Source organism: Meles meles, chromosome 18 (assembly GCF_922984935.1).
Source record: "Meles meles chromosome 18, mMelMel3.1 paternal haplotype, whole genome shotgun sequence".
NCBI lineage: Eukaryota > Metazoa > Chordata > Mammalia > Carnivora > Mustelidae > Meles > Meles meles.
In genome coordinates, this window is record NC_060083.1 from 20,875,396 (window position 1) to 20,901,247 (window position 25,852).

General features: G+C 37.7%; 2 protein-coding genes across 10 annotated transcripts in view; one reads left to right on the plus strand and one right to left on the minus strand.

Annotated features, from left to right (window-relative positions):
* Nucleotides 1-25,852, minus strand: part of NF1 (neurofibromin 1) — a 253,611-nt gene that overhangs the window by 62,522 nt on the left and 165,237 nt on the right. The window lies entirely within an intron of this gene.
* On the plus strand, nt 4,969-7,632 carry OMG (oligodendrocyte myelin glycoprotein). The gene is made up of 2 exons (XM_045985847.1): nt 4,969-5,297; nt 6,131-7,632. The coding sequence occupies exons 1-2, from the start codon at nt 5,295-5,297 to the stop codon at nt 7,457-7,459; spliced, it is 1,332 nt and encodes a 443-aa protein (XP_045841803.1). The 5' UTR covers nt 4,969-5,294; the 3' UTR covers nt 7,460-7,632.

Sequence of the window (25,852 nt, forward strand, 5' to 3'; positions counted from 1 at the left end):
AAGGTTTACTTCATAAACATGGCAGAAGGACAAGGCATAAGGGAATAAAAAGTAGACTGAATTACCACACAGCAGTGGTGCTCTTACCAGATCAGCATTAATTCGACTGAGAAAAAACCCTGAAGTCCACCTAGTTCCATTCTTTTTATTTGTTAACTGCTGAGAAAACTGGCCAGAGAGAGTAGTGACTTTTTTAGTGATGATACTAAAAGCTGATTCTGTTCCCAGACTCCTGGTTCAGCACTCTTCTCACTTATATAGGACCAATGAGCACATACTTCATGCACTGCAACATATATATGTATTATATATGTATTCCATTTGCAGCTGGTAGTGGGGGACACAATGACTTGACCCGTAATTATTATTACCTAGTTCTAATCAAAAAAGTAAAGTACAAAATATCTGGGTACCTAGAATTAAAACATTATAATAATCATGTACCACGATACTGATACGTGATTAGGTGAATGGAATGGAAAGTCCAGAAATAGACTCCAATCTCCGATCAGTAGAAAGAACTAGGGGGACAAATGGATATACATTTGGAAAAAGATAAAACTGGATCCATACTTCACACTACATTAGAATAAACACCAAACAGACCAGAGATCTAAAAATAAAACATAAAATTATACAAGTAATAGAAGAAAATATGAGATTTCTTTTATAATGTGGAATGTGCAAAACCTAGGACAAAGAAGAATTTAAATGGTTCCTAAAAACATAAAGATACACAACCTTCTTCATAATAAGAGATGTATTTAAAATTACGTGGAGATACCCTTACTTATCAGATTGATATAAATCCACAAGTTCCATACACACAAGTGTATGGTGAGGTGATACAGAACCGACACCTTGATACGCTGCTGCTGGAATTGCAAAATGGTATGGACCAGTCAGAAGAAGTCAGTAATATCTGGAGAAGTTCTAAATGAATTTACCCTTTTACTCAGTAATCCTATTTTTAGGGATCTTTTTCTTTTCTTTTCTTTTTTAAAGATTTTACTTATTTATTTGACAGTGAGAGAGGGAACATAAGCAGGGGTACTGGGAGAAGAAGAAGCAGGCTTCCCCACCAAGCAGGGAGCCTGACCCGGGGCTCGATCCCAGAACCCTGGGTTTATGACCTGAGCGAAAGGCAGATGCTTAACTACTGAGCCACCCAGGTGCCCCTTTAGGAATCTTTTTCAAAGATTCATTGGACAAAATATGAAACTACTTAGGTGCAAGGGTATTCACTGGCATTATTTGTAACAGCAGAAGTCTGGAAACAACCCACATGTCCATCAACATGGACTGGGTGAATAAACCATGGTACATTCCCAAATGGAGTCCTATGCATTCTGAAATGAATGTGAAAGATCCCTATATGCTGATGTAGAATGATCTTCAAGATATATTCAGGAAAAAAAGAACAAGATGTATAAACAGTAGGGGTGCCAGGGTGCCTCAGTCAATTAAGCATCTGACTCGTGGTTTCAGCTACGGTTGTGATCTTAGGGTCCTGGAATTGAAACCTCTGATGAGCCCACAACAGGCTCTGTGCTCAGCGTGGAGTCTGCTTGTCCCTCTCCCTCCCTCTCTGCTGTTTGTGCTCTCTTTCTCAAATAAAGTCTTTTTTTTTTTAAAGGATGTATAACAGTATATTTAATATGCAGCCCTTAATATAAGAAAAGGGAGTAAGAACGTATAATACATACACATCTTAGTATGTTTGCAAAAAAAAAAAAAAAGAAAAAAAGAAAAGAAAAGAAAAAGAAAAAGAAAAGAAATATAGTTAAAATATAACCAGGAGCGCCTGGGTGGCTCAGTGGGTTAAAGCCTCTGCCTTCGGCTTGGGTCATGATCCCAGGGTCCTGGGATCGAGCCCCACATGAGCAGAGAGCCTGCTTCCTCCTCCTCCTCTCTCTCTCTCTGCCTGCCTCTCTGCCTACTTGTGATCTCTATCTGTCAAATAAATAAAATCTTTAAAAAACTAACCAAAAGCAAATACAAACGTTCACCAATAAGAGGAAGAATAGATATAAGGTGAAGGGGATAGAGAAGATATCTCTGAATACACCTTGTTACATAGTTTTGACTTAAGCAATCCCTAAAAACTAATGAACCTAACTTCATGCAAAGTTGGTTAGATAAACATATAGAAAAAACCTCATTTCAAGTTGTATGAGAGCATAGAATTGACTACATATCCTTAGTGAAATATATTCTAAGAACAAATAGAGCTGCAAAGAAATCTTACATTTTTCAGTAGTCTGTAATCTAATTGTAGCAATACTGGCATTACTCTGAAACTATTGTACGATGATACAACAATTATGTTAATGCTGTTAGAGACCATTTATAGGAAATATGGGGGATAAAGGAACAAATTAAATGTTCATAAAGAAGCAAACAGATAAATTCAGATGAACAAATAACTGAGTTTTGGCAACAAGCCAACAGTATGGGAAAAAAGGTGTGGGGAGGGAAGAAAAGAAACTGATCCACCTGGTTTTGACCTGGTAATTTCTATCTTGTCAGTTCATGCATCCTATTAAATACTTTATTCAGTACTCTTAATTGTTTTCAGCAGGAAATTCAATCTGAATAGCCAACGATATTACTAAAAATAAAAAATATAATACTTTTACTCTCAAGCATGACAAATGTTATGAACTTAAGAAATAAAAACAAACTACACCCTTATCATGACGAGCACTGAGTAATGGACAGAATTGTGGAATCACTATTTTGTAGACCTGAAGCTAACAGAACACTCTATGTTAACTATACTGGAATCAAAATAAAATGAAATGGGAATAGAAAAATAAAATAAAATGGGAATGAGTTTAAAAAAAAAATCAAACTGATTAGATTTCCAAACTGTTGATTACCACGGGACAGTTGTTCCCTGGCACCTGCCAATCTGTTATACCTTTCACAATGTTGGGGTGATATATCCTAGGACAGTGTGTTTCACAAAAGAATATATAAATGAATATATATATATGTATGTATTCTTATATATAATATATAAATGCTTAGTCTAGAATAGTTGCCTAAATAGCTGTAATTCCTGACTTGACAGGCTTATCTAAAATGCAATGTGACAAAAAAAAAATGCAATGTGACACTAGAAGGAAAGGAAAAGTGAAGGGGAGGAAATTGGAGGGGGAGATGAACCATCAGAGACTGTGGACTCCAAGAAACAAACTGAGGGTTTTGGAGGGGAGGGGGGGTGGGGGGATGGGTGAGCCTGGTGGTGGGTACTAAGGAGGGCATGTACTGCATGGAGCACTGGTGTTATATGTAAACAATGAATCTGGGACATTGCGTCAAAAACTAATGATGTATTGTATGGTGACTAACATAACAATAAAAATTTTAAAAAATAAATAATAAAAAAAATTAAATGCAATGCATCTGAAGTAATACCTAATATCTGAGATAAGTTGTAACAAACACAAGCCTATACAAAATTCTTTATTTTTTGAGTAATAAAAAAATACTATTATATTATTTCATGGGAATTTTTTTAAAGCTTTTATTTATTTATTTGAGAGAGGGAGAGAGAGACAGCGACAGAGAGCATGAGCTGAGGGTGGGGATAGGGAGAAGCAGGCTCCCTGCTATGCAGGACCCTGGGATCATGACCTGAGCCAAATGCAGAGGCTTTAACCTGCTGAGCCACCCAGGCACCCCTAAATTTCAAATTTTAACACAATAAATTCTATTTGGGGTAAAATATGGGGCAAAATAATGACAAATAATTTAGAGAAAAAAAGGATTAACAACAAGGCATAAGAAGATTTTCTTTACATGGAATGTACTAATAATTGCTTGTTTTTTAAATAGTAAAAATTTGGTAATGAAAATGCCATGACTTTATCTGCTTTCTTTTCTAAGATAAACTGGCTATTCTGGAAATTAGATTTGATTTTAACAGATTATTTATACAATCAATCCACTAAAAAGGGAGGCAGAAATTACTATAAATCTGGTCACATTTTATAAAACCCATGACCCAAAGTTTTGCCTTTGACATCATTTCATGCAATTTAAAAACTCTTAATTACTTTCTCAGTAAGACTAAATGAGAGGGGCGCCTGGGTGTCTCAGTCATTAAGCAGCTGCCTTTGGCTCAGGTCATTATCTCGGGGTCCTGGGATCAAACCCCGTATTGGGCTCCCTGCTCAGTGGGGAGCCTGCTTCTCCCTCTCCCACTCCCCCTGCTTGTGATGCCTCTCTTGCTGTGTGTCTGTCAAATAAATTTCAAAAAAATCTAAAATAAAATAAAATAAAATATGAAACATTCTGAAGAAATCACCTAAAGTTGATGCTATTATTTTTAAAACGTAAAATCAAATAAACAGTTATTCCTACAGCATCAAAGATGTCTCTGGAGAAAAGAATTCATATACCTATTGACTGAACAAAATAAGTTGCATGGAGAAAAATATCCTTCACCTAAAAGGCATAAAATAAAACATATCTGACCACATACATTTAATTAAAAGCATATGATGCTCATTTAAAAATGCAGTCTTGCTTGTATAGTCTGGGTTAAATGATCCTTTGTATCAGAAAGATAAAGACAAAATAACCATATGGAAGTACTTGAGTATTTCCGAAAAAGGAAGATGAAGATTTAAGTGGTTGATAAACTCGAAGAGCTGATTATCACCATGTTGGGGGAGCACATGAAAATGAAACAGATTGTATTATGTTATTCTGAAAAGTGACATGACAATTGAACCATTTTAGAACAACATGAAAAGGCAGAAGTTAAAAATAGTTAAATGAACATCTTAGAAAAAACACTGACAGGGAAGGTCAAATTCATTTTCAACATTCTTTAATGTGTAAAAAGAATAAAGAGTAGAGGCTTTAAAAAGAACCACAAATTCTTCATGAGGCAATGTTTGAATGTAGAACATCAGCTCAGACAGATACACAAAAAATGAGAAAGGGCCAGGTCTAAGGTACACGAGGCACCATATCCTATCGCAAATCAGAGATCCATAGGAATGCTCAATGCCGTAAATTAAAAAAAAAAAAAATGGGGGGTCCATTTTGTTGCGTGTGCACCTCTAGCAATAGATTCGAGTCAGCGCCAATGACAGCTCTGCAGTCCTCCTCTGTGGTACTGATCAGGTGGTTGCAGAGCTTCAGCTCCCAGCAACACAATGCAGCTGAGCAGGCAAGCACAGCCCACAGCCAGAAGCGGTTCCCACTCTCCAGAACAAGGCGACCTTTAAGCTTAAGTTTCCCGGAGAAAATGAGATGCTGCTGCTGAAGACGACACTATGGTAAGCTGTTATTTAGATCAGTAAAAGACTGACTTTGAGAATTTTTCCCCCTTTTTTAAAAGAAAAAGTCAATGTGAGGACTGAATATATATTCAGAAGCAAGTGCATGCACCAGAAATTTGCTGCAGTGTCAGTAGAGGGGTTTCTTTTTAATAATCATTCACTTTGTGGATGTCCATACTGCTTTCTTTTAGCATCGGCACTGAAATATACAGAAAAAAATCACTACAAAATGCGAGGTTTAAGGGTATGATGTTGGTCTGAATTTTCCAGGTGCCTTAAAATGCTTTACGAGGATATATTTATCCTAAAAAGATAAAGATGAATTTTAAAGTATCGTTTTACTATCTAAATAAAATCTTACTCTACACACACATTGACTATTACATTACTGCAGAGATTTAAAAAAAAGAAAAAAAAAACAAAACAGACTCGACAGCCATTTTTTCCTATCTGAGTAAGAAAGGATATTATCAAAAATAGTAATAGCATGAGATTCTGACTCTGTATTTGCAGAGAATGTCATTTTGTAATGTAAAGGCTCTAGGAAGATAAATTAAGAAAGACTATGGTAAAAGAAGGGAGAAGAGAAGGGTGAAAATGCAGAAGCAAGTAGGGGGAGAGAGTCCCTCTCTACCACATAGCCCCAATTGAAGGATGAAGCATTTGGACTATAAATGAAGGGGAGCTTTGTTAGTTTAATCACTGGAACAATTATAAAAGGACTCAACAACAAGGAGGTTTATTGAAAATTTTGCCTAATGCTAACTGACCCATGCAGATGCCTAATTGTGTTTGCATATTAAAAGAAGGGTGTATCTGTTTGTTTCCAGGCTTTGATGGAATATCAGATACTGAAAATGTCTCCCAGCTTGTTCATCCTTCTGTTTCTCACACCTGGTATTTTATGCAGTTGTCCTCTCCAATGTATATGCACAGAGAGGCACAGGCATGTGGACTGTTCAGGCAGAAACTTGACTACATTACCATCTGGACTGCAAGAGAATATTATCCATTTAAATCTGTCTTATAACCATTTTACTGATCTTCATAACCAGTTAACCCAATACACCAATCTGAGGACCCTGGACATTTCAAACAACAGGCTCGAAAGCCTGCCTGCTCAGTTACCTCGGTCCCTCTGGAACATGTCTGCAGCTAACAACAACATTAAACTGCTTGATAAATCTGATACTGCTTATCAGTGGAACCTTAAATTTCTGGATGTTTCTAAGAATATGCTGGAAAAGGTTGTCCTCATTAAAAATACACTAAGAAGTCTTGAGGTTCTCAACCTCAGTAGTAACAAACTTTGGACAGTTCCAACCAATATGCCCTCCAAACTACATATCGTGGACCTGTCTAACAATTCCTTGACACAAATCCTTCCAGGAACATTAATAAACCTGACCAATCTCACACATCTTTACCTGCACAATAATAAGTTCACATTCATTCCAGATCAAGCTTTTGACCAACTCTTTCAGTTGCAAGAGATAACCCTTTACAATAACAGGTGGTTGTGTGACCACAAACAAAACATTACTTACTTACTGAAGTGGATGATGGAAACAAAAGCCCATGTGATAGGGACTCCCTGTTCTAGTCAAATATCATCTCTGAAGGAACATAACATATATCCCACACCTCCTGGATTTACCTCAAGCTTGTTCACTGTAAGTGGGATGCAGACAGTGGACACCATTAACTCTCTGAGTATGGTTACTCAACCCAAAGTGACCAAAACACCCAAACAATATCGAACAAAGGAAACAACGTTTGGTGCCACTCTAAGCAAAGACACCACCTTTGCTAGCACTGACAAGGCTTTTGTGCCCTACCCAGAAGAGACATCCATAGAAACCATCAGTTCACATGAAGCAGCAGCTGCAACTCTAACTATTCATCTCCAAGATGGAATGGTTACAAACACAAGCCTCCCTAGCTCAACAAAATCATCCCCAACACCTATGACCCTAAGCATTACTAGTGGCATGCCAAATAATTTCTCTGAAATGCCTCAACAAAGCACAACCCTTAACTTACGGAGGGAAGAGACAACCACAAATGTAAAGACTCGCTTACCTTCTGTGGCAAGTGCTTGGAAAGTAAATGCTTCATTTCTCTTAATGCTCAATGCTGTGGCCATGCTGGCTGTTTGAGGGTCTGCATTTTTGGAAACTAATGAAAGAACTCTTCCCTGATGTACAGTTGGGAAAATATGCCCCTACCTAACCAGTGATTCAAGCTATATAATTATTCAAGAAAGCCAGTCTTACATTTCTGACTCTGATGTAATGAAGTAACTTGTCTTAAATAAAAGAAGTGCACAATGTCTTGGTACTCGCTGCTATTTTACTGTCTCAATTAAGTAAAACTAATGAGTTTCCTTCTTTTTAATGAAATGTTTTCTTTTTAAGGCTTCAATTTATTGCACAAGATATAAAGCACCTAAACTTTAGTATGTATTTTATGTATGTTTACACTGTCAAACATCTGGGGAAAAAAAAATAAAAGGTCTATGCTCCTAACTGTGTCATTTGGCTTTCTAGTCATACCAACTTAATCTATTGAGTGGAGTCAAAATGACCTAACCATTTCTGTTCTGGGGTACCCTGGTAAAGTCTTTATGGTAAATGACATGTTGGAGGTATCCAAGGATTTTGTCACTGAAGTATAACCGTGGTTGCCCCCCCATGAATGGTTATGCCACATCATTATGTTACACACAAACCATAATTGTTTCAAATCTAAATGATGTCCTGCTTCTGAGGAACTCTTGGCTACTTTACAGATTATATAATGGACAAAAGCTCTTCAAAAAGCTAGAAGACACTAGGCTTTGCATTTTAATGAGGAAAGTTTAATGGCTTTGTTTTTTGCATTTAAGAGAAGTATTGGAAACACAATAAAAGGTCTAAAGCTGTAAAGGAACAGTTTTAGAGTATATTTAACAGACCATTTATTAATGGAGAATTTAAATATTTGCACAATTAAATGTCTTCTATATATATAGGAGAGGGAAATTTATCTTTTGCACATCAGAATCTGACTTAACTAAATTAAAAATAAGATTTGTTTCAGAATAAAATCCTGGGGGTGTAAGAAACATGGGCAGTAGTAAGGAAGAGACAGGAAAAGGAAAGGAAAATGGAAAAAAAGGATGGGATTCATCTTTACACACCAGGCAATGAGCCCAATAAAACATACAAAAGGACTAAGGCTGGGCATAGGACAGATCTTAACACTCCACATCAAACTGCATTGAGACACAACTAGAAGAAAATGGAGAATTTCCCACAAGTATAAAAGTAAGCCACCTTATGAATTAGAGACAAACATAATAGCCAATAGTCAGGAAAAGAAGCTCTGAAACAAGGCTAGATTAAAATCCAAGAAAGCATAACAGAAACAGGTGGGCCACAAATGAGGTATTTAATTTGTGAGACACAAGGAAGAATCTATTTCAAGTCATTCCTAGGGTTGGGAGAGAGTCCAGAAAGAAACTTTTATGCTCCTTCCTAAGACATTTTAAAATAAGATAAGACTTCTTTCTAGGTCTGGGAACATTTCTATTCAGAGAGAGAAAAGAAATAACCCTCTAATTTTGTGTGTGTGTGTGTGTGTGTGTGTGTGTGTGTGTGTGTGTGTGTGTGTGTGTGTGTGTTTGAAGGACCAGGCTTATGGAAAAATTTCAATAAAATTTCAATAAAGCAATTCCTTTCCTGTACCGTGGCTCTTGAACATTTCTCTGCCCCAGCAAACCTAACTTACTATGTCAGGGAATTTCACCACGAAGAAAGGGGGTTATTTGAAAAAGTCCCCTAAATGATTTTAAAATTCACTAGCTTTCCAAATGGGCAAGCTGTTCCCATTCCCTCCCAATCACTGATATAGTATATTCACCAGATATGATAAAGACTAATTGCCCAGATATTTCCTACGCTACCTCAAACGTGTGTCTTGTTTAAAAAAACACATATCCTGAGCTTCACAAATAGGTGTCTTTCACTGAAGGTGCCAAATATATGTCATATATATATATATATATACACACACACACTATGTGGAAAAGTGACAAGAAGATGAAATTATGGGTCATGGCATAAGTAGCACCTATGGATTATGCCAATCTTACTGATTTGTCTGAAAAATGCAGAGGAGAAAACTCAGTAAATTTACAAGTATAAAGCATGCCAACTACACAGACTCTAAGTCCTTAGAAAGAAGTTATTACCTAGCCTTAAAGTAATCACATAAACTTCCTTCTAAGGAAATCGTGTTCTTATCATTATTAATGGAGGAGGGCTCATTATTTGCCACTAAGACAAGAACTACTGTATTACTGGGCTTCATAAACATTTCAAAAGGCATTAATCCTCTCAAGCTTGTAAGATATGTATCCATCCATCCATCCATCCACCCCAAGGCTAGGTTCTATTTTACAGTAACTTTTGTTTCTCACCAGTCAAGAGGATCCAAATCAGAGCACAAATGACAAAGCAAATGCAGTAAGCGATAAAGTATCAGTGAAGAGTGTGCGCTCTGATATCTAAGTCTGGGCCTAAATCCTGCCTGTTGTTTCTCAGCTGTACCATTCTGGACAAGCTACCACTACTCTCCGTCAGTTTCCTCATGCCTCAAATAGCCCAGCAGAACTTACTCACAGTGTTTCTCTTGAGGATCACATGGTGTAATTCACAGGGAGCCTTAACGCAGTGTCATGGCCCCCAACACTCTACATGCAATAATGTTGCTGCTGCTATTGTTCAGATTATTATCACATGTGTATGTCCAAACCTACTGTTTTGAGAAATTCATGCACGTAGAAACACCCAAGCTCTCCACCCTATCAGCAGTAAAATGAAAGGATGTGCGCACTTCAGTCTCTGCTCTCCACCCTCCAGAATTCAAGTTCAGATGTTAGTGGAATAGGGAGCCAGAAGAAAGCCAGAGAAACATTTATTCTCACAGCAGAATGAGAAGACATCTTTGGCTCAACTGAAAGATCACAAGTATGTGCTATTCAATTCTTCCATAACAATGCTCTGGAGCAGTAGCAAGTTCTTTCAATGGACACCAAAAATGTCACATGAAAGTCAACCCCAAGTTTTTTGTAAGATTATTCCTTGTGAAATACATTTTAAGAACTAGATAAACAATGATACCATGCATTGTAAACCACCAGCCAACATCACGGTTGACAAAGTGAAAAGTTACATTTCTATTAAAATTAGAATCAAAACAATAATGCTGATTATCACCATCTTTTCAACAGTATTTGGGAAATTCCAGAATAGGAACAACAGATACAATTAAACGGAAATAAGAAATAAAATTATTATTAAGAGACTGAAATAACTGCCTATCCCAAGGATTTCTTGGGAATGCCTTCAAAAGAGTAACCTTAAATAACTAATGAAAAAAATATGGAACCACAAATGATTTTTTCATATACAGGCAACAAATAACTAGAAAATTCCAGGAAGAAGATACTGCCCATGGCAACAACAAAAAATCCAATCTACAATGCCAAGAAATAACATTCATATGAAATGTGCAGGACCCACATGGGCAAAAGCTAAAAAACATTAATGAGAGGTATTAACCGAGACTTAATGGAGATGGTAAAGATTTCTCCATTCATCTATTCTTTCAATCAACAGACATTTATTCAGCACCTGGAATGTACCAGACATCAAGGCTAAGTACGGAAGACACACCTTGAGTGATACGGCAAAGATGAGATTATTTCCAGTATAATTCATTGAGTAAACCAACTCTGACAAATATCTCAATGAAATTCTTTTTGGAACAAGAAATGAAACACTTAAATTCATCTGGGAATGAATGAATGAATAGAAAAAAGAAGAAGTAGTAGAGTTACCTTACACTTTCTCTAGAGGAAAACACATCTCAGCTCTAATAATTAAGACAGAATGGTAAGGTCCTAAAAAGAGAAAGCAAGATATCCATAGCATAGAAATGAAAATGCAGCCAGAGCATACTGCACAGGAGAATCCCATTTCCTCACAGGGTAGCTGAGAGGAGTGAGGACAAAATGAGATAATTCACGCAACATGCTCAGAACAGTGCATGTCATATAATAAATTCCTAAACACTATTAACATGGAGGGGGAAAAAATATCACAAATCCCATGGCAAGGGTAAGACTCAATAAAGAATGGTGGGGAAACTGAACACAGCCCAATTTAACATTCACTTCATGTGATAACCTATATAGTGAACTAAAAAAGAAATTTTGGAAGTCTTAAAACCATCACAGGATTTACACATATTTATAAATCTCTGGGTGACTTTTAAAAATTAGAAATAGAAAAAAAAAACACAAAGAAATCATCAATAGTTTTGTCTATACAAAACTCCCAAATTTCTTTATGCTGAAACAATGAGCCTAATAAAAACAAAAAGAATACCATAAAGGAGACTGCTAACTAAAAGCTCACAAAATTGATAAAAAAAAATATTTAGATTCCCAATGGATAAATGAGCAAAGACATAAACAGAACATTTAAAAGACGGGAAGCATGGTGATGGATAAGAATCTGGGAATATGGCCCACCACATAATAACTGAGAAATAAAAATAAAGTATGATACCATTCTCATTAGTAATTTGCAAGCAATTTTTAATAAATAAAAATTAAGGCTGGGGAAGACATCACAAAATAGCTACATTCACATACTGGTACAAATCCTCTGGACTGCAATTAGCAACTGTGAAGAGAAAACAGCTATTTTAGGTTGCTGCCTAGGCATTCTGCAGTATGACAACCCTGCACAAACCCCGAGTCTGGACATTTAGATAAAAACCTGAGCTTGGGATTTCTACCACAAGTTCCTGCTTTGTTTTTCCTGGGGCACATTTTTAAATAACTGCTTAGAGATGAGCCCATTAAAATTTTAGTGACCATCACCCCAACCACCTTATAAGTAATAGGTGCTTGCTACCCTGTGCTCTGTGCTCTATTTTCTGCTCGCTGGTAACTCGGGATGGAAGACTGCCCTTCCTCCAGGTCACTGTGCATCCTCCTCCACCCCATATTTCTGGGATCCATAAGTAATAAATCTTGTGACTTTACTTCCTTTGAGTGAGTGTATTGAAACAATCAAATCAAAACAACCCCAGGGTTTTCACTTCCCCAAAGCAGAAGCCCAGATGCTGAGGGATCTCCCTGCCAACCCTGCAGGTGGTTTGTGCCTCCTCATTCAACAGCTCGTAATCTGCATACTTTTTTTTTTTGTAATCCATTCTCCTCCCTTTTCAGCTGAAATATAGTTGACATACAATGTTATATTACTTTCAGGTGTACAACATAGTGATTCAACAATTCTAAGTGTAGTCATCATACAATGTTATTATAATATTATTAACCCTATTTCCTCTGCTGTACTTTATATCTTCATGACTTATTTATTTTATACCTGGAAGTTTATGCCTCTTACTCCCCTTCACCTATTTCACCTATCTCCTCACTCACCTACCCTCTGGTAACCACCAGTTTGTTCTTTGTATTTGAGTCTGTTAGTCTGTTGATTGTTGTTTTCTAGATTCCACATCATTAAATCATATGCTATCTGTCTTTCTCTGTCTGACTTATTTCACTTAGCATAATACCCTCTAGGTCCATCCAAGTTGTAAGAAATAGCAAGACTTCGTTCTTTTTCATGGCTGAGTAATCTTTCACCATATATATATATATATATACACACACACACACACATATATATACACACACACCACATTGTCTTTATCTATTCATCTATCAATGGACACTTGGGTTGCTTACACTTTGACTTTGTAAATAATGCTGCAATAAACAGGGGTGCATATAGCTTTTCAAATTAGTGTTTTTGTTTTCTTTGGGCAAATACTCATTATGGTACTATCTGCATATTCTTAATTTAATACACCCACTATGGGCAGTGATTAAAAACCTAAAATCCTAAAATACTTTAACCTATAACCTAGTAAATTCTAGGTAAACTCTTTCTGACAGAAAAAAAAAAAAGGAAACAATACTAAATATCTACCATTAGGACATGAGGTAAGTAAATCATAATCCACTGACCAGAGTATTATGTGTCTAATAAAAATATTTATTAGAGTTTTTTAAAGTTTGAAAGGTGAAAAATGCAAAAGCTAGGAAGATAAGCAAAAATAATCAGATATAAACATATAGAACTATGTATTAAAAACAACAAAAAATAGAAATATACCAAAATGCTGATACTGTATACCAAGTATGGTTTATTACCTACTTTGTCCTTAAGAAATGCCAAGAGATACAAGAAAAGAACTATTTGAAAACCTGTCCACAAGATCTAGGTTGAGCAGGAAAACAAGAAAATGAGACGATGAAAAATGAACTGTGAATAGGTAGGGGTAGCCAACAAACAAGAGGGTATCACGAAGTAAAGATCAGAGATGGAGAATTATAATCAGAATTCTTGGAAGCACCTACAGAGGCATACCTTTTTTTTTTTTTTTTTTAAATAAAGATTTTATTTAGGTACTTGAGAGAGAGTCAGAGAGAGAAGCAGACTCCCTGCTGAGCAGGGAGCCTGATGCGGGACTTGATCCTGGGACTCCAAGATCATGACCTGAGCCAAAGGCAGTCACTTAACCAACTGTCTTTGGCCCCGCCCCAGACACCCCCAGGCATACCTCCTTTTATTGGGCTTCATTTAGGGCGCTTTATAGATAGTGTGTTTTCTACAAATTGACGGTTTGTTGCCACCCTGCACTGAACAAGTCTATCTGTGCCATTTTTTTCTACAGTGTTTGCTCGCTTTTGTGTCTCTCACATTTCGGTAATTCTCCCAATATTTCTAACTTTTTCATTATCATTGTACTAGTTATATGGTGATCCGTGATCAGTGATGTTTGATGTTACTACTACAATTGTTTTGGGGTACCAAGAACTGCACCCATACAAGATGGTGAGTAAGTAAATGTGTATGTTCTGACTGCTCCACCCACCAATCGCCCTCCCCAACCCCCACACTTCACGTCTCTCTTCCTCCCCTCCAGCCTCCCTATTCCCTGAGACACAACAGTCTTGAAATCAGGGCTTTGAATGACCCTACAAGGGCTACTAAGGGTTCAAGTGAAAGGAAGAGTTGCACGTCTCTCACTTTAAATCAAAAGCTAAGGGCACCTGGTTAGTTCAGTCTGTTAAGTGACCAACCCTTGATTTCAGTTCAGGTAAGATCTCTGCCTTGAGACTGAGCCTCGCATTGCACTCTGTGCTCAGTAGCGAATCTACTTGAGATTCTTTCTGACCTTCCCCCGGTTCATGCACGCACACACATGTGCTCTCTCGCTCATTCTCTCTCCAAAATAAATAAGTAAATCTTAAAAAAAAATAAATCAAAAGCTAGCGATGACCACACTTAGTGAGGAAGGCATGTCGAAAGTCAAGGTTAGGCCAAAAGTTAAGCCCTTTGTGCCAATCGGCTAGCCAAATTGTGAATGCAAAGGAACAGTTCTTTTTTTTTTTTTTTTTTTTTTAATTTTTTATTTGACAGACAGAGATTACGAGATTACAAGTAGCCGGAGAGGTAGGCGGAGAGAGAGAGGAGGATGCAGGCTTCCCCGCTGAGCAGAGAGCCCAATGTGGGGCTCGATCCCAGGACCCTGGGACCATGACCTGAGCTGAAGGCAGAGGCTTTAACCCACTGAGCCACCCAGGTGCCCCGCAAAGGAACAGTTCTTAAAACTACTTCAGTGAACACACAAATGATAAGAGAGCAAAACAGCCTGATTGCTGACATGGAGAAAGTTTTCAGGGTCCGAAAAGAAGATGAAGCCAGCCACAACATTCCCGAAAACCAAAGCCTAATCTAGAGCAAGGCCCCAACTCTCTTCAGTTCTATGAAGGTTGAGAGGGATGAAGCTGCAGAAGAAAAGTCTGAAGCCGGCAGAGGTTAGTTCATGAGGTTTAAGAAAGGAAGCATTTTCCATAACAGAGAAGCAACAAGAGGAAGCAGCAGGTGCAGAGGCAGACGCTGCAGCAAGATCTCCAGGAGATCCAGCTCAGATCCTTCATGACGGCGGCCACGCCAAACAGCAGATTTTCAGCGTAGACAAAACAGCCGTCTATCGGAAGACATCATCATCTAGGACTTTCATAGCTAGAAAGAAATTGATTCATCACTTCAAAGCTTCAAAGGACAGGATGATCCTCTTGGTAGGGACTAATGCAGAGGGTGACCTGAAGTTGAAGCCAATGCTCATTTATAAAACTGAAAATCCTAGGGCACTTAAGAATTACGCTAAATCTACTCTGCCTATGCTCTACAAATGGAACAACAAAGCCTGAATATCAGTACATCTGTTTATAACATGGTTTTACTTAATATTGTAAGCCCACTGTTGAGACCTGTTACTCAGAAAAGATTCCTTCCAAAATATGAATGCTTACTGACAACGCACCTGGTCACCCAAGAGCTGTCACGGAGATGGACAACAAGAGTAAAGCTGTTTTCATGTCTGCTAACAACATCCATTCTGTAGCCTATAAATCAAAAAGTGATTGTGACCCTCAAGTCTTACTAAATAAATACATTTTATAAGGCTACAGCTGCCATAGATACTGATGCCTCTGATGGAACCAGACGAAGTAAATTAAAAAATTTCTGGAAAGGAGATAACCATTCTAGAAGCCATTAAAAACATTTGTGATTCGCGAAAGAGGTCAAAATATCAAGATGAACAGGAGTTTTGGGAGAAGTTGATTTACTTTAAGATTTTATTATTTATCTGACAGAGAGAGAGACAGACAGCACAAGCAGGGGGAGGAGCAGAGGCAGAGGGAAAAGCAGACACCCTGCTGAACAGGGAGCCCGATGTGGGACTTGATCCCAGAACCCTGGTATCATGACCTGAGATGAGGCAGCTGCTTAACTGACTAAGCCACCCAGGCGACCCTGGAAGAAGTTGATTTCAACCTCCTGGATAATTGTAGGGGTTTTAAGATGTCAGTGGAAGAAGTAACTGCAGATGTGGTAAAGTAACAAGAAAATAGGATTAGATTAGAAGAGAAGCCTGAAGACGTGACTGAATTGCTGAAACCTCATGTAAAACCTAAAGAGATGAGGAGCTGCTTCTGATGGATGAACAAAGAAAGTGGTTTCTTGAGTTGGAATCTATTCCTGGTAAAGATGCCATGGAAATTGTTGAAATAACAACAAAAGACTTAGAATATGGCATACACTTACTTGAAAAAGCAACAGCAGGGTTTCAGAGGACTGACTTCAATTTTGAAAGTTCTACCGTGAGTAAAATGTTATTGAACAGCATCACGTGCTACAGAGAAATCATTCCTGAAAGGGAGTCAGTCAGCGCATGGAACTTCATTGTTGCCTTGTCTTAATTGCCAAGGCCACCTCCGCTTCAGCAACCAGAACCTTGACTGGTCAGCAGCCATTACACCAAGGCAAGAGCTTTTACAAGCAAGAAGATTACAACTTGCGGAAAGCTCAAATGATGACTAGCGTTTTCAGCATAAAGTATCATCAGTAGAGGTATGTACACTGTTATTTTAGACATGCTGTTGCACACTTAACGGACTATAGTACAGAGTAAACATCACTTTTACATTCAGTGGGAAACCAAAAATTCGTTGGATTCACTTTACGGTGATGTTTGCTTCATTGCAGTGGTCCCGAGCTGAACCTGCAGCTTCTCCAAGGTTGGTCTACACACTTTATGAGCTACCGCTAGCTCCACATGGCCAGTTGCTGTGAGGAGTGCTCCCCCAACAAAGCTAACCAGATGGCTCTTTTCTCTCCTCCAGACAAACAAAACCCCCCAGAACATTCATAATTTCCAAGCCTCAGAATACAGTCTAAACTCTCAATATGGTTTAATTATGGTCAGGCGCTTGCCTCCCATTACAGTAAGTAGCATCTTCAAACCTTCCAGCTCCATCACCGTATAGTTCAAGCAAAATGTCTTTCTGTCTCTGGTTCACCATGCTCCTTCTTGCCACCTGGCTTTCAGAGATATTGCGTGTCCTCTGCAGTGTATTACTTTCCCTCTTCTTCCCTTGGCAAATTCTTATTCATCCTTTTGATTTTAGTTTAGATATCACTCCCTCCTATGAATTTTTTGACCATTTGATCTGAATTTATAAATAAAGATGAAAGATACATAACTGGTGGGCTAACAACAACTTACTTAAGACAAACAAAGTCAAACCTCTGAAAGTCTTATTCTACAGTCTAAGTTCCTTCCATCAGGTCAAGTAATAGCTTCAGAGTCCAGAAAAAGGAGAGATCGAAAAGAAGTTATGAATGAAGGAAGGGGTGCTTTGGTGGCTCAGTTGGTTTAAGCCTCCAACTCTTGGTTGTGAATCAGGTCATGATCAAGGTCATGGAATCGAGCCCCATGTTGGGCTCCAAGCTCAGTGGGGAGTCTGCATGAGATTCTCTCTCTCCCTCCCCACTGCACACACCCCCAAAGTAAATAAAATCTTAAAAAAAAAAAAAAGAAGGAAGATTTGGCTGGTGGCTACTTATAAGAAATTAGCTCTGGGCAAGTATGAGTTACCTATGGAACAATTCCAGAGAAACATTAATTCTGATACCTGTGAACAACTTAGTACCAGCAGATTGCTTGAGGGAAACCAGTCAGGGAAACAGAAACAAATGCCATCTCAATTGTTAACATATTAAGCAGATTAGTTTGCTTCACGCTTTCGAAAGTGTTGTGCAAAGTGAGGTTTTACAGAAGCTTAACTTAAGAAAAAAAATGCCATTTTGGCTCAAAGCCCCAACTCCATTAAACATGTTTAGGAACTGTGGAGACATATGCTCAATACCCCCATCTATCCTTTCTATAAATCATGGCCTGATACTATGAATCTATTGGAAGTTATTGATAAGATTGAAGCACAAAAACTACACACACACACACACACACACACACACACATGCACACACAGAGTTAAAAGAATGAACTATATAGTTCTTTTCTGATCAAAACAGTGTTCTAAATGTACTTAAAGCACATGGCAGTTTAAAAGTGCATGAGAGGTTTTCTCATCTATAGTCTGTGTTATTATCTTGGGCAAGTGATTCAATGGGTCTTCTGGTAAAAATCTAGTCAAGAACATGTATTCCATATAGGTATTTTAAAGAATGCACTACATCATGTTTATTAAAGTTACATTTTTTTTTTTTTTTAAGATTACTGTTGTCCCTTGTTTAAGAGATTCCTGGGCAATCACCAAGATCAGAAATGGAAATGACTGAACCCAGAATGGTACCTAATTCCCCATGTATGGTAGTTAGACCTCAAATAATGAGTTTACAAGGTTTGCTATTTATTTGTCTCATAGGAATTATGATTTAGCAGTAAAAAAAAAAAATCAGATATCTGAGTAATTCACATATATATCTCATGGCCAAGTATCAAATCTGATGAAATATTCAATACCAAGAAACATAGCTCTCACTTTGAGACTTTGTTGCCCATAGTCACCATTCAAACAAACAGAACACTCTGGGAAGCTGAAGGAATTGAAATGCCTGTCAAACCCTTGCTTCAACAGAAAATAAACTAAGATTGAATGCTTTTCTTGAGGAAGAAAAAAAAACAAAGTATCAGTAAGGGAAAACAAAGATGTCATCACCACAATAACCATCAGGAAGGCCCTTTTGCCAAACAAAGCCTCAGCAACCGCTCCTGCTTGTAAGACATCATGTAATGTAAGAGTAACTGGCACACGGCCACATCCATTTACCAGTCCGACTACTCAGAAAGCAGATATTCAGCTGTAGTTCCTCATACTGATGACAAATAGGCAAAGAAACATTTAACAATGCCATCCATTGATAAGTTTTAATATTTCCTCATAGTGTGGCTTTTCTACAATGATTACATGAAATCTTTCTTGATTTAACCACGTATATACTTGGATGAAGTGCTAGAAGTCTCTTGCCCTGACTCTAAGTTAAAAAAACAATAAAAGCTGCAGGACAGTATAAACTTAGAGGCACTGTAAAGTTTCTGTAAAGCACATGTAAATTAATAAAAGCACCAAAGAGTCACCTGAAACTAGTAAAACATCTTCAGACATTAAGTATGAGTTGACTATAAACTGATTTTAATTTTAAAAAATATTTTTATTTATTTGACAGAGATCACAAGTAGGCAAAGAAACAGGCAGAGAGAGAGACAGAGAGAGAGGAGGAAGCAGGCTCCTCGTGGAGCAGAGAGCCCAATGTGGGGCTCGATCCCAGGACCCTGGGATCATGACCTGAGCTGAAGGCAGAGGCTTTAACCCACTGAGCCACCCAGGTGCTCCTGATTTTAATTTTTAACATAAATGTCACACATGATGCAAGTATTACTAAGGGCCAATTTGTAAGTCATGTAAGAAAAAACTCATTTTAAACAAAAAATAGTATTACTAAGCTTGATATTTTGTCTTAACAAAAAAATTTCAAGTATGAAGATTTTCCTGCCATATCTAAATAGACTTCAAACTTTGACAGTCCTTCCAAAAATAATTTCCGTTAAATGTTGTGCTCAAAGGCAGCAGGATTTGAAGTATATCACGTCCAACAGGGACTCTTCTGAAAGGAACAATAGTCACTTGGATGTATTTACTCTTAATTGCTGGTTTTAGAATTTTTCCATGTTGTTTTATATATTCAGTGCTCTTCAGGACATCTTGGGATTATTTCCTCTCAAGGATCACATACTTACACTAAAGGAGGTGAACCACAATTTATTAAAACAACAACAACTGATGGAGTGCCTGGATGGCACAGTCAGTTAAGTGTCATACTCTTGATTTTGGCTCAGGTCAGTGATCTCAGGGTCCTAAGACTGAGCTCCACATCAGGCTCTGCGCTTCCCATGGAGTCTGTGGAAGATTCTTTCTCTCCATTTTCCTCTGCCCCTCCCACCCTTTGTGCCACTCTCGCTCGCTCTAATATATAAAATCTTAAAAAAAAAAAAAAACCTCTTTTTTTTTCCATAGCAACACATGGATTGTAGCCACTAACCATATTATTTTATAGCACATGTCAAGTCACAAATACCAGATTATTCAGAATCAATCATTAAATCATCTTTGATGAGTAAACCAAAGCCTTGTTTCACTAACACCCAAGGTCACTATACTTCTATAAACTAAGTAGGCAGAAAACAAAACCACTAGAGAAATCTTTTGTCTCAATTCAGAACTCCAATTCTAACTGCTATTATTAAATCGAGTCTTCTTCCTTTAAATTATAGTCATGTGTGTCTATAGTTTAAGCTGGTAATTAGTCTTAATACTATCACTGAATGATTAAACATAGATAACAATTAAAAGCTAGGTTCATTTATTAAGTATTCTATGAATTACCACATACTCTGCTACATTCTCTGTTTCTAGATAAAGACATCTAGACCGAGGAGCTAAAAGTCCAAGAGGAGAACAGAAAATTTATATTCCATACACCCTTAGCTTCACTGCAGCATTTAAAATAGTCAGAGGGAACCTGCGTGGTTCAGTCGGTTAAGCATCTGATTCTTGATTTCGGCTCAACTCATGATCTCAGGGTCATGGGAAGGAGTCCTGTGTTGGGAATCCATGCTCAGTGGGGAGTCTGCTTAGGATTCTCTCTCTCTCTTTCCCTCTCCCTCTGTCTCTCCTCCTGTGCATGTGCACACACACACACACACTCTCTCTCTCAAATGAAGACGTCTTTAAAAAAATAATAATAATAAAAAATTAAATAGCCAAGACATGGAAGCAACTTAAGTGTCCACTGATGAAATGGATTAAGAAAATGTCACACACACACACACACACACACACACACACAGAGAGAGAATATTATTCAGCTATAAAAAAGAAGTATATCTTACCGTTTATACCATGGATATACACTGATGGCATTACGCTAGGAGAAATAAATTAGAGAAAGCCAAATACTGTATGATTTCATTTACATGTGGATTTTAAAAAAACAAAAAAGTGAACCCACAGATACAGAGAAGAGATTGGTGGTTGCCAGAGGCAAGGATTGGGGGTGGGTGGGTGAAATGGGAGAAGGTAGTCAAAAGGTACAAACTTCAAGTTATAAAATAAGTAATTCCTGGGGGATGTAATGTACAGCATGGTGACCATAATTAATAATACTGTATTAAATATTTGAAAGTTGCTAAGAGTAGATCTTAAAAATTCTCCTCACAAGAAAAAAATTTCATGACTATGCATGTGATGGATATTAACTGGATTTATTGTGATAACCATTTTGCAATATATATACAACTACTGAATCATTTTGTTGTACACCTGAAACTAATAAAAGGTTATCTGTCAATTATATTTCAATTAAAAAAGGAAAAATTATATTCTAACATCATCATTGTTAAACAGTAATAGAATAATGCAATGGTTTTAGTAAGGAGGTATTTTGCCAAAATTTGCCTTAAAAAGACAGAGGAGGGGCGCCTGGGTGGCTCAGTGGTAAAATCCTCTGCCTTTGGCTCAGGTCATGATCCCCGGGTCCCAGGATCGAGCTCTGCGTAGGACTTTCTGCTCAGCAGGGAGCCTGCTTCCTCCTCTCTCTCTGCCTGCCTCTCTGCCTGCTTATGATCTCTGTCAAATAAATAAATAAAATCTTTAAAAAAAAAAAAAAAGACAGAGGAAAACAAATGTTGGATGAGGCAGTGGGGAAATTTAAATTTTTGTACACTGCTGGTGGAAATGTAAAATGATAAACTTGCTTTGTAAAACAGTTTGGCAAACCCTCAAAAGGTTAAACATCAAGTTATAATTCTACTCCAAAGATACATACCTAAGAAAGTGAAATACATATATCCAGACAAAAACTTATATATGAATATCTATAGCAGCATTATTGATACTAGCAAAAAATGGAAACAATATCCATGACCAGATGAATGGGTTAACAAGATGTGGTATGTACATGCAATGGAATATTATTCAGCTATAAAAAGGAATAAAGTAATGATAACATGCTACAACTTCCATGAACCCTGAAAAAACTGTGTAAACTAAAAGAAGCCAGTCACAAAAGAGCACGTACTCTATGAGTCCCTGAAGAGGCAAATCCATAGAGGTATGGATGCCAGGGAGTAGGAAGTGTGAATGGGGTCAGAAAAAAGAATAACTAATGGGTATGGGGTTTTTGGGGGGATGATTAAATGTCTAACTTAGACATAACTGCACAACTCAGTAAATATACTAAAAACTACTGAACTATATACTTTTTAAAAAAGTAAATTTTAAAATACATGAATTTTACCTCACTAAAGCTGTTATTATTATTTTTTTTTTAACTTGCCTAGAGGAATAATGGGTCAGGTTACTGAGATGGGTCTTGAATCAATAGTAGGAGTTTGCTCTACATTAAAGGAAGGGCATCAGGGTGGCTCATTCATTGAGCATCTGCCTTCAGCTCAAGTCATGATCCCAGGGTCCTGGGATTGAGCCCCACATTGCGCACCCTGCTCAGCGGGAAGCCTGCTTCTCCTTCTGCTCCCCCTGCTAGTGTTCCCTCTCTCACTGTCTCTCCCTCCCGTGTCAATTAAGTCAATAAATAAATAAAATCTTTAAAACAAAACAAAACAAAAAAATGAAGGGCATCCAAGGCCAATGGTAAGATGGTCAGTGCTGCTGAAGCTCAAGGCTAGGCCTTATAATACAAGGTCTCGACCATCCTTCTGTAGATGTTACTAGACACTGTGATGGCTAGTCTTCTGTTATTAAACTTAAATGACCAACTGAAACAAATGGTTTCAGGAATTTTTGACCACTGTAAAAGTAATGCACAGAATGCTCATTTGGCATTACCAAAGGTGGTATATAAATGCCTTACATATGAAAACTTAGCTAACAGGAGCACATAAAAGGTTTTATCTGGAAGTAACATGGTCATATTTTAGAGAGATCATTCTGGTGGTAATGTGGGAAATGGAGGGGATGGGGTAATATCCTGGTGACAAGGAATCCAATTAGGAAGTTGTTGTAATACCCTAGACCAGAAATGAGCAAATCGTGGTCCACCAGCAATATATTGCCTATATGCCACTTGTGGCCTGTTTTGCAGGGCCTGCAAACTAAGAATGGCTTTAACATTTTGTGTGTGCTGTGTGTGTGTGTGTGTGTACACACACATATGCATATATATGAACATACAATGTATGTGTATGTATATGTATGTATGTGTATACACACACACACACACACAAATAGACATATAATGTATTATTTGTCCCAGGGGTATGGGGGTACAGGTCTGTGACTCATCAGGCTTACACATTTCACAGCACTCACCATAGGCTCTAACATTTTTAAAAAGCTGTTCAAAACAAAGTAATTCCCCTCCCCCAAGAAAAAGAAAGAACTAAAAAATCTTTCTGGTTTGTAAAGCACAAAATATTTATTGTGTGGCCCTTCACTAAAAATGTTTGCTAACATCAGCTTTGACAACTGATTAAACTGTAAACAGAGTTTAAAATATGAGGACAAAGCATAAAAAAATTTCTGAAGCAAAATCAGTAAGACTTAATGACTGATCAGTTAGTTATGCGTGGTTAGGAGCAGGTAGAAGTGAAAACTGATGTTAAGGCTTCCATTCAGAGCTCAAAGAAGATGGAGATACCATTACCCAAAGGAAGGAAAGAGAAAGAAAGAGGATCTCTCTTAAAAACTAATTACTTTTTCCCACTGGAAATAAATAAGAATAAATAAGAAAAAAAAAAAGAATAAATGATAACAAGCCAAAATGAGATAACAGACTTACAGTATTATAAAATTAGAAACAAACTTGTTAAAGACAGACATTTGCCTTTGAAACATGTATTTTGCAACTAAGGGGAACTAAGGGGTTATTTTTTCCTGTTAGATTTCTAAAACAAAAAGGCTGATATTTTACCACAGAAGAGAAAAGTGCTTAAGTACAATTCTAAAAGGTATCACATTCAAGTCTAACATAACAATATTCCGCTTATGTGTATTTGCACATCCACTTTCTCAGGGTGCTTACAAATGGTTTCTTTACAAGTAACTGTCCACAATGAAAGCCACTTGTGGGGCGCCTGGGTGGCTCAGTGGGTTAAGCCTGTCTTCGGCCCAGTCATGATCTTGGGGTCCTGGGATCGAGTCCCACATTGGGCTCTCTGCTCAGCGGGGAGCCTGCTCTTCTCTCTCTCTGCCTGCTTCTCTGCCTACTTGTGATCTCATCAAATAAATAAAATCTTAAAAAAAAAAAGAAAGAAAGCCACTTGTGCTACACACTCCTGAAATGTTTTAAATGTTCTACTTTCAAATACAGGTAAAAGCGCACCAGTAGCATGACAAAAACGTTAATCCTGAACCCCAAATGCTTTCTGAACTAACCAAACATACATAACTTCCAAAATGTTCAATGTTTAAGCAACATAAGGCACAGGAGCAATAAGTGTCCATGGCATCGTACTTAGAGGCTATCTTTTAAAAAGCAAAAAGTTCTTCCATTGCCAAAAGTGTTTGCATAACTGCCACCCAAGAAAACTTTTAAGTGTCCTATTTGTGAGACAAAAATCCAAAGACCAAAGAGAAAAGTTATGGATGGGAAGACGGGGCCTAATTGTTTCTAAAATAACATACTCAAATTGCTTGAAATTCTCAAGAAATTGCTACACAAAATTTATGAGCACTGGGATGATTTTATAAATAAGAACACTTTTCACCATTTTTTAAGAGTTCTGAAAGAATATGTGAAGGTAGAAAGTTCTAGAAACACCAAAAAAAAAAAAATGTAGGCCAATTCAAGGTAATATAAGTATGTAAAGGAAGATATTGCTCTTATAATTGCTTGCTAGTTCGAAAGCGTCAGCATTAAGTATGAGAAATTTAAATTTCCCAGAAAAAAATTAACAACATAATTGCTATTCTTACATCAATTCTGGCTACTATTTGTCCAATGCTTATTATATGCTGGGCACTGTATTGAATGCTATTCAAATATTACCACAATTAATACTCATAATAAACCTATGAACTTGGCACAGACCCCACAATCCTTCATCTGAAACCCCTGGGACAAGACATACTTCCAAATTTAGAGTTGTTCAGATTTTGAGGAAGATAATACAGTGCACATATTGTTAGCAGTAGTTTGGGTTCCGGCAGGAAACAGATGGCACACTCACACCGAGCTATTGGAGAATATGTATTAAGGAGGGGAAGGGTTTAGTATAAGAGAGATAGGAAAACTATAAAAGATAGTGAGAGAGTAGACCTGAAGGAGCAGGGCAAGGAGCAGTTACCAGACACCAGACACGGAGAGGGCTGCCTGACAAGAACTGTTATCTTCACAGAGGGATGTAGTCAACCCACAGTGACCTTGCAGGAATACATTATTCCCAACAGGTCACATGGAAATGAATGCGGAAAGAAGCTCAATGCTATCTTCCACACAGGGCAGCTTCTCAGGGGACAACAGAGTGGAGAGGTAGAGGGAGTGAATCTGGGGAGGCAAAGGCAAATTATTCAGCACACAGGTGTATCAGTCAGCACG